We start from the raw sequence: 9946 nt of genomic DNA on the forward strand, positions 1-9946 counted from the left end.
TGTCAGAGGTCACTGGGGGGCGCGGGGGCCGGCCGCCAACACCGCGCAACGGTTCCCGGGTCGCGCGCGGCCCCGGAACCGCCGCGCGGCGACCGCGTTCCCCGCCGAGCCCCCGCGGCGGCCCGTCCCCCGGCACGCGGCCCGTTGTTATGACGACACGGCCGTAAAGCCGCCATCTTGGCGGTGCGGCTCGTTGCGACATGGAGGCCACGATGGCAACGAGCGCGGGGCCGGCGGGGCTTACGGCAGCCGCGGCCGAGGAGCGGGAGGGGGCGGCGGCCGCGGGCTCCGGCCCCGCCGCACCGCCCGCCGGCCCCGCCGGCTTCCTCAGCCTCCCGGCGCCCTTCAGCGAGGAAGGTACCAGGCGCGGGGCGGGCGGTGCCGCCGCGACAGGGCCCCGGCCCGAGCCGAGGGGAAAGCGGGGCCTGGGGGGCGGCGGCGGGGCCCGCGGAGGCCCCTGAGGGGGCCCGGCGCGGCGGAACCGGCCCCTGCGGCGCTCGGCGCGGGGTGAGGGGGGTCCCGGCTGCGCCGGGTCTCTCAGCGGGGGTCGGGGAGGCGGCGGGGGCCGGGGTCTCCGTGCCCCTCTGCACCCCGTTCCTACCCGGGCCGCGGGAGCGGATCGCGGAGCCCGGCCGGGGGGATCGCCCCGCCCCGCTCCAGAAATCGCCTCGTCGCAGGAGCCAAAGTACCCTCCGGCAGCACATCCCCCCCGGCTCCCGTCTCTCCTGGCGGGGGAGCTCACCGGGACAAGCAGAACACAAGTTTTTGGTGTAAACGCTGCTCGTTAATAGGTGCCATATTTTCCTAAACCGATGACCGAATTTTAAATCGTAGATGAAGATGACGTGCATAAGTGTGGGCGCTGCCAGTCGGAGTTCACCTCCTTGGAAGAATTCGTGCAACACAAATTACAAAAGGTCTGCCAGCGAGCTCCAGAAGCTCTCGCTGCCGCATCAGCAGGGCTTCTCAACCAAGAAGTACAAAAGGTGACAGCAGGCTTCTCCCCAAGCCGTGCCTGAAAATAATTAGGATGCAACGGTCTGTTGGGTTGGAGGGGAAAGAACAGAATACAATGTTTTTAAAGGTAATAAAACCTTTCTGCTAAAATGTTATCTGTTGCAGCAGGTTGTTCCTTCTGTCGAGGAGTCGATAACTGTTGCTCATATAGTTGTTGAAGCATCTTCAATAGCAGAGGAAATCAGCAACGCATCAGCTATAGTAGGTGAGCCTCCAGACGCTTGCCTTTATACCCCTGCGGAGTTAGGAAGAGTTTACTTGCCCAGTGTCCTCTTCTGTTTGATTTGTGTTGTGGCTGGGTACATGACACCTCTGTGTGACTGAGCACGGGGACTTGAGACAGGCATCCCTAGGCCAGCTTTGCAATTCTCTCCCTATTAACACGAGTTCGATTAAAAACTCCATTCCAGAAACGTCCATTTTAGTATTTACGCTGTGATAATGAGATCTTTGCAAAGACCTGTGTTCCAGGTTTAAAGCATCTGTTTCCCCTGCTTACTGCATGAAACGCTGAAACATTGCTCTGGTCGTGTAAAGCTCTCTTTTGTCAAGAACATAACTGTCTTCCTGTCCTTTTCCCAGGTAGTGGGCACATCAAAGAAGTCATTGTTGCAGGAGACCACGTTTTTGAAAACCCAAATGGTGATGTTGATGGGGAAGTGACTGAAGAGCAAGGCAACCCTGATGATCAGGAGCAGGATATTTCCACAGAGCTGATAAAGGTTAAGCTGCTGGTTAACAAAGAAGGGCGATACGTATGCGAATTATGTCAGAAGACATTTAAAACAGTAAGTATCACTTCTGCTGCGTTCGGGTCAGTGAGTTATTTAGGCTAGATGTTAACTAAGATGTCTCAAGACTCAACAACAATGTGCTTCTCTACTGCATGCTACACTTTCAAAAGCAAAGTTCTGTTTTCAGAAGGAGCATTGTTGTTCTTCACAGTTGAAATGTAAAATCCTTAACCACTTGGAACATCTTTTAAAATGAAATTCTTTCTGTAGGCCAGCATCCTCAAAGCTCACATGATCACTCACAGCAGCAGAAAGGACTATGAATGTAAACTCTGTGGAACTTCCTTTAGGACAAAAGGGTCTCTGATTCGACACCATCGGCGTCACACTGGTAAGACAGCTCTCCAAAATAAGAGTTCCTCGTTGCTGGAGTGCACTGTGTGTGGTTATCCGCCTTACCTTCCAGTGGGATTTATTGCTGCTTTCCATCTTCTGCTGAGCTGAGACTGTGGAGCTCCCTGATGTTTGGGGTGCTGGGAGGCAACGCGAGGTTCTGGGATAAACACGGTGTCTGCTCACTGTAGGAAGCTGAAAGCGTTCTTCTAGCAGTCTGTCGCTGGCCGTGGTTAGTTTAATACTGTTGTTTCGATTCTCGTCATTTCCAGATGAAAGGCCTTACAAATGCAAGAAATGTGGGAAAAGCTTCCGGGAGTCAGGAGCTTTGACTCGGCACCTGAAATCTCTGACACCTTGCACCGAAAAAATTCGCTTCAACATGAACAAAGAAATAGTGGTCAATAAAGATGATTTGCCAACAGGTCAGTGATGCTGTCAATAGCTGCCCTGCGTCTGATAAAACCGAGCATGCTCCCAGCACTTGAACTACAAATTCTTTCTCATTTATGAAAAAAATATCGCTGTGGTATTCAGTTTGTGTCTTTTATACAGGAAAAAACAGTTTATAGAGCTAAACTATTAACCTGAAGTGCATGTAGCCAGGCAGTGACTGTGAAGAACGTTTGAGAATCTGGTACAAAGCTGGCTTTAACAGGCACCTCATATTCTAAGACACATTTTGTGTAGGGCACAGCAAATTGATTGATGAGGGGTGGCAGTACACCAAGTGATTCATTGTGCCGCTTTTCTTGAAGGATCCTGTAGTTCAAACGCAGACACCGTTTCATCAATAGCGAGTGAATCCATCGAGACCTCGCCCGTGATTCATCTCGTGACAGATGCAAAAGGCAACGTTCTTCATGAAGTCCACGTCCAAATGCAGGAACTTCCTGTTGTCGATGCGAAATCCCTGGACCACGATGTGAGTGTCATTTCTCTTACATACCCTTCATGTGTTTTATGCAAAGAAGTGTTTTGAAGTATTTCACCTCATGAAAAAAATTTTCTTAGGTGCTGAGAATAAATCTGTGTGGTGGAAGTAAATGGTTAATTAGCTGCTTTTTCATCTGAGAACATAGAAAGCACTCTGTTCTGACCTTGTCTGGCCATCTGCTGCTGCTGAGCTTAGCAGCATGTGGATAGCATACAGGGGGATGTGTAGGGTTCACCACCACATACTGGACGATACAGAAGGTGAGAGGATGTTTTTGTTGACCACTCCCTGCTACGAGATTCTGTGGTAGGAGCAAAGGCTTATCATCCCTTGGACTATGTCTTTTCAGAGTACAGATTCATCTCATCTTCCTCCCCAGTCCAAGATCATTCCCTTGTTGATCTTTCAACCCTGTATCACAGCATTAGACACCCTAGAAAGAATGACTGTCGTAGCAGTGTTGCTGTAAAAAAAGGGCTAGCTGTGTATTTGCTGTACCAATTACTGGACTGTTTATTCCTTCAGCAGTCACATCCTGAGGAGCTGCCATGTGAGGGGGAAGCAAACAGCGAGAATCTGCTGAGGCAGGCCATGAGGAATTCGGGTATTGTGATAGAGAGAGTCGCTATGGAGGAAATGCAAAAGCCAGATGAGCCTGCTGTAGCTGCTACGGAAGAACTAGAAAATGAAGTGGTGGAAGCGGAAGAGGAGCCATGTGGGGAACAGCGTGTTGAAGTAGAACAAGCGGAGCCTGTATGTTTGTATTCTATAACTAGATTAATTTCTTAATCTTCCTTGCCTGCGCTTGGTTGTGGGCAGCACTGTTAGCCTCACCGCCCCGCATGTTATTCTCGCCGCATCTCTCCCTGTGCCTGGGCCTTTGTGTCAGTTTTTTTAGTTACGTTTTTCATGTATGCTTTAAGTGTAGTGTTAGTACACACGCATGCTCTCTCTCTCCTTTTAACAATATAGATATCTTTCTTGCGAAAGCTGGAGTATTTAATTGGGAATTTGGTTAGCAACATTTACTGTACACACTAGTACAAAAATATTTATGTTGTACCATTTTCTTTCCAATAGACAGATGCAGAAAGAACAAATGGGTACAAAAGTTATGTTTGCCCTCACTGTAATGAAGTCTTCAGTGAAGCTACTTCCCTTGAAACACACATCAAAGGTCATTTAGGTAAAGTTCTCCTGTTTAAGCTGTTGTCTAAAATGCACTGTGTCTTACTATGATCTTAAGCATAGTACAGCTTTCTCTGTTTCAAATTCCTTGCCTTTACATGGCTGTTAGCCATGCAAAATCAATTGATGCTTAACACACAAATACGAAAAGGTTGACTTTGGTTGAGCTCTAGAATGGAGGGTAAAAGAAATACTTTTTTAAAAACAAAAAGTTTCCATGTTTCAGGGCCTGCACTGCATCCTTGAAAGCAGAATTTTGTGATGAGGCCAATAAAAAGGTTAGCGAGGCAGAACAGGTTGATAGGCTGGAACTGCTGCTTGAAAGGCACCGAAGGCCGTAAGAGCAGCATTTGAGCAGAATTCACTTATGAATGCGACAAAACCCATACACGCAGTTGAACATATAATTTCCCTCCTTCTCCGGGTTAATTTTTGTGTAAGAATCTTGTTACAGCATGTACTAGATACTTGCTACTGCTGGTTGTCCTGTATCAACCATGCGTTCTCTCTCTAGATTACAAGCCTTTTAAGTGTGAGGAGTGTGGCAAAGAGTTCACGAAGGGCTATCTGCTAAAAAAGCATCAAGAAGTGCACGTGAACGAACGGCGTTTCCGCTGTGGAGAGTGTGGCAAGCTCTACAAGACCATTGCACATGTGAAGGGGCATCGAAGAGTACATTCTGATGAGCGGCCGTATTCCTGTACAAAGTGTGGCAAGCGGTACAAGACAAAGGTGTGCCTCCCTCACAACAGGCTTGCCTTCAGATTTTCCTTTCCAGAGCCAGGGTTTGGGAGAAGTTTGGAGGCTTTGCTCCTGAAAGAACAAATTGCCAGCTCACTTGCCTCTTGTAAGAGCAGAAGCTTCAGAAGGAGCTTTTGTTTTAGTGGGAAAAGAGGGACAGTCTTAGTAAAACCTTCATGTTTGTGAAGAAACTGTTCCTTTGTGTGTGAAAAAATTGCGTAATAATAATAAAACCCAGTATTTATCGTGTCTTACATGAGAAGTCCTCAAAGATGTTGACTTTTACCCTGGAAACTAAAATATTGCTTCCTTGAGTTTGTCCTTCCCTTTAGCTGCCCTTCTCTTACTTCTCTCTTTGTACAGAATGCCCAGCAAGTTCATTTCCGTACGCATTTAGAGGATAAGCCTTACGTCTGTCAGTACTGCAGTCGGGGCTTTCGGGAAAAGGGCTCGCTGGTCCGCCACATCCGCCATCACACGGGGGAAAAGCCTTTTAAGTGTTACAAGTGTGGGCGAGGGTTTGCAGAGCATGGCACTCTCAACAGGCACTTAAAAACCAAAGGTGAGATGGCAGAGCTTGTCTGTGGGGGGTGTGTGTGTTGTTCTAGGATTGGGTTTGGGCAGGCTGCTTTTTGGCGGAATGGTAATGACTTTTCAGAGTGGATCTAATGACCTTTGTCCAAGGCCATTTGTTTATCTGCATCACAGTTGCATCAGGAGGAGATGCATTTTTTTTTTTTTTTTCATCTACGTTAATGAATATTTCTATTGTGATCTTTCTGACCAAAAATGATGCTGAGCAAACAGCTATAAACCAGTTCTAATATATAATCTAGATCATCTAAATAAAGAGAAAGATAACCGAAACAGAATTTGCATTAAGAATCTAACTACAGGGGTGTTATGGTCTCTCTGCTCCAAACTCTGGCTTAAATGGTCTCTGTGATGTTGCCACTGTCCTAAGTGGGGAAGACAGATCCTATACCATACAAGAGTCTACCCCGAATTGTGACGTGGTTCTGTTCCAAGGGTATACACAAAGAGGGAGAAAATTAACATTTTTGTAAAGCAATGCCAGAGAGATCTTGATTTCTGTGTTGGGGAAGAGGTGAGAGGACCGTAAAACTTGTGATGTGGCACACAGTGTTATGGTTAAACTTACCAATTGGTTTTTTTTCGCATTAAGTTCATACTAATTTTGGGGTTTTATGAAACGCTGTAAAAACACAAAGTGTGGATGTTCTGTGAGGAAAATGTCTTTAACTAGAGTTAAGTTCTCACAGACAAATCTTGTTTGATCAGATTAGCTGCAGTGGACCTGCTGCTCCTTTAGCTCCTAAGCACGGTTTTTTCAAACTTCTTCAGGTAGCGATGATGATGTATTGAGATTGTAAAGGACAATACAAGTTTACTGGAGGGAAAAAAAAAAGTTTCCTAGGTAGATACTGAAATGTAATGTATAAGCAGAAAAGATACACGACTTAAAATATACCAGAAGTCTTACTGTATGTTCTTCACATATGGCTTTTGAAATCCTATGTGGTTTTACGCATCTGAATTTAGTTGTGTATTTTTTGAAATTACACTGGACAGTTGCTCTGCTTGAGGCTCAGTTCAGTTGTCGGGTGTCACGTACGCCTCTTCTAGGCCGTTATTTGGCCTGTCTTGGTGGGATGAGAGCCTGTCGTCTGACTGCTGCTCGCTTGTCAGCGGCATCCTGTTAAAGGGGTCTCATTTGTGCTGTGTAGTATTTTCCAGGTACTCCTGTATTTGAGACGGTTATGAAAAATAATGTTTTTCTGGCATTTTTGGAATACGGTTCAGGTGGCTGCCTCCTTGCTTTGAAAGAGGTGGAAGAAGTGATGGTGTCTGAGGAGAGCCAGTCAGCTGACAACTTAGCTGCAACAGTCATTTCTGAAGATCCTCACACTGTTTTGGTGGAGTTCTCTTCAGTGGTGGCGGACACTCAGGAATACATCATTGAGGTAAGAAGTGGGGCAAACAGCCTTCTCATTCTGAACTTAGCAGGGTATTTTGTCGGTAAAAACTGCAGTTGTGTGCGCTCCTCATCGAGGCTTTTGGGAGAAGGTAAAATAGGATCAATCTGGTGCTACCCTTGCCTGCATGACCCTAGGAATAAGTAGGATTAATCTTGTTCAGAAGGAGAGCACCGGGAGCCTACTTCACTGCCCTTCTGAACTCCTGCGGGTAACGTAGGCAGGAAAATGAGAATGCAGGGAAGACTGACAGTAGTTCATCGGAAGGCCGAGGCTGAGAACTTCTGACCATACCAGATTTTATGTCCTCACAAACTTGCTTCAGCTTTCCCTCAACTTTTACCTACTCTTTTCTCCCATTTCTATTTAGCTTATTTTGTCTGAAATAATCTCTGTTGTTTTTAACTGGCTGCGTCTGCCAAAAGCAATGAATTACACATTTTGCTTTCTCCCCCTTTGTGACAAAGAGCCAGTACTCATCCATGCAGAATAACGCAGTTCATTTATTGAGCCCCTTTAGTGCTGCCACAGTTTTTCTCCAATAGGAGAAAAATCTGCCAGTTGGCCACGTCCTGCTGAGAGAGGATGTTCTCTTTCAGTTACTTGTGAGCGCTCTGCATTACTTTTAAGTAGCTCTCAATAATGGCATTCGGACGGAATTTCATGGAAGAGCTGTCTTTAGAGTAGCTATTGCATCATGGAGGGAACAGAAAGACTTTTGTAAAAGACCTTAGTGTCTTATATCTTGGTAATAAAATATTTTTATAATAATCTAAAAAGAGAATCATCATATTTTGTCTTTCAAGACTGCTACTGAAGACATGGAGACCAGCGAAGCTACTGAAATAATAGAGGGAACAAGACATGAGGTAAAGCAGCCACATAAACTGTTATTTTGGGGACTTGCTGTAGATGAAATGAATCATTTTTAGTGTCTAAAAGTCATGATAAATAAACCCAACTTCAAATAATTAATTTACCTACCTCTGTAATTTTGCCGACCTGTCTGTATAAATACGTAATACTGGTCACACTGGGTTTGACTGAGCTCTCTTAAGCCCAGATCCTCTCAGTGGTGGTGGCTAGTGACTTGCATGGCTTCACACACGAGAGCGCAGCTGCTGGCTAAGTCAAATTGTACGGTAACACTTCAGCCTTGGGGAAATGATCCTCTCAAGGCATTCCTGAATGCTAAAAATAACAGTTGCTGCAAAGTCGGAGGCTGGCTAGGCTCTTGACTTGCAGCCAGTTTCAATGTCTGGGCATGCATCGTTAGGATTTTTCTATAAACAGTAGTTTGACTTTCTGTGAGAAGTACCCTGCTGACAAAACATCTTCAGCGACATAAGGTGTGACACGTCCTCGGAGTCTGCTGTTCTCGGGGTGATGAGAACTTCCGTGAACAGCTGGAGGAAACTGGAGTTAAATGCTGCTTGTTGTACTGCCCTGCTGGTCATCAAGCACTGTTTATGGTGATGATAATTGCCTTCTAACAGAGTACAATACACCGAGAAATAACGTGGCCTCTTTTCTCTTCGTGTAGGTTGACAGCCACATTATGAAGGTTGTGCAACAAATAGTAAATCAAGCAAACTCCGGTCACCAGATCATTGTACAGAACGTCACCGTGGCAGAAAACTCTGAAGTAACCACCGATGCTGCGGACACCATCACCATCGCGACCCCCGAAAGCCTCACGGAGCAGGTCGCTATGACGCTGGCTTCCGCCATCGGAGAAGGAGCAGTGCTGACTACGGAGGGTAGCATCGAGACGGAAGAAGCAACGGTGACGATGGTGGCATCCGAGGACATTGAAATAATGGAACATGCAGGAGAGTTTGTGATCGCCTCCCAGGAGGGGGAGGTGGAAGTCCAGACTGTGATTGTGTAACGAACAGCATGCAGCTAGTGACAGATGTTAATGTAAAGCTTACTATTTTTTCTCCAGTTTGGGGAATTTGATCAGTTTGCCATTGTAATTGTTCAGAGAGCAAGGGAGAGAATGCTTCTATAGGTAAGTGGCTTAACAGGATGGTACAGATGTTTTCTGTTTGAAATGGAAATAACAGTAGTTAAAAGCCTCTGCATGGTTATACTGTGGAAGTGACTGATACGCCATATTTGACAGTCTCAGTATTTTGTACAGCTGCCTCAAATAAAGGAATATCCTTTGCGAAGCATTTACCTCTGACCACAGGACAGTAGTGTTCTGGTGTTTAGATTTAAAAGGATTCAGAAAGCGAAGCAAGTATGTACGGTCTCTTAAGAGACTACTTAATCATATGCATTTAAAACCAACCAAGAAAACCAAACCTAAGGAGTTCTGGTGTGCATTCACCACCACTCAGAAACTTTCATGCCTTTAACCTCACTACTTTAGTCCTCCTAAGGCATGGTACTGCAGTATTTTATTTTATATCCTGGACAAGTAGCCTTACGTACTGATCTATGAAAGAATGCACCATTGTACCCTTGCAATGCCAGACAGGCTACTCCGAGAGCTAGTCTGTTGGTGTGTAAAGCCATATTGTATATGATTTTCTTTTTTTTAAACCATATACGGATTTTTAATTGCATATTGTACAGATTCGGCATGTAAATAAATACATTTTTAAAAATAAAGTTATTTAAAGTTCTTACTATATTTTTCCAATTTCTGCTCTGTTATCACGCAAACAGAAGAATTTCTGGAAGGAGGAAAGGGCCATTTAACGTTGTGCTTAAGAAACCTTTGTCACTGGGCGAGTCAAATACGCTGTTTTTCCCAAAACAAATGTAAGCCTCTAAAAGCAGCCAGCACATCTATGCCTTAGAGATCTTTCAAGTGATCCCTGGTTAAAGGGATTTCAGAAGGTCACCTGCGTAGCTGCAAGTTTATTTTTGTCTTTGACTGTGAAGGCAGAGGGTTTTCTTGAGGGACAGGGATGAAGTGCCTTTCA

At 45.7% G+C, this 9946-nt stretch overlaps 1 protein-coding gene across 3 annotated transcripts; it reads left to right on the forward strand.

Annotated features, from left to right (window-relative positions):
* The first annotated feature begins 167 nt into the window (after positions 1-167).
* Positions 168-9646, forward strand: E4F1 (E4F transcription factor 1). Of its 3 annotated transcripts, none has more exons than XM_082312783.1 (14): positions 168-357; positions 835-986; positions 1123-1222; positions 1600-1805; positions 2022-2142; positions 2417-2569; positions 2903-3069; positions 3607-3834; positions 4162-4267; positions 4784-5001; positions 5374-5572; positions 6835-6995; positions 7814-7876; positions 8551-9646. In XM_082312783.1, the coding sequence occupies exons 1-14, from the start codon at positions 201-203 to the stop codon at positions 8896-8898; spliced, it is 2379 nt and encodes a 792-aa protein (XP_082168909.1). In that variant the 5' UTR covers positions 168-200; the 3' UTR covers positions 8899-9646. The 3 variants fall into 3 exon arrangements, with proteins under 3 accessions (XP_082168909.1, XP_082168908.1, XP_082168907.1); XM_082312782.1 differs by having other exon boundaries at positions 186-357; positions 3610-3834; XM_082312781.1 differs by having other exon boundaries at positions 186-357; positions 1126-1222.
* Positions 9647-9946: the final 300 nt, after the last annotated feature.

This window comes from Platalea leucorodia, assembly GCF_965183815.1.
Source record: "Platalea leucorodia genome assembly, chromosome: 5".
Lineage (NCBI taxonomy): Eukaryota > Metazoa > Chordata > Aves > Pelecaniformes > Threskiornithidae > Platalea > Platalea leucorodia.

Coding starts and splice junctions, on each gene's coding strand:
- E4F1 (XM_082312783.1), top strand. CDS start 201: ATGGAGGCCACGATGGCAACGAGCGCGGGGCCGGCGGGGCTTACGGCA. Junction 2,570..2,902: donor TAAAGATGATTTGCCAACAG/GTCAGTGATGCT, acceptor CTTTTCTTGAAG/GATCCTGTAGTTCAAACGCA. Junction 3,835..4,161: donor AAGTAGAACAAGCGGAGCCT/GTATGTTTGTAT, acceptor TCTTTCCAATAG/ACAGATGCAGAAAGAACAAA.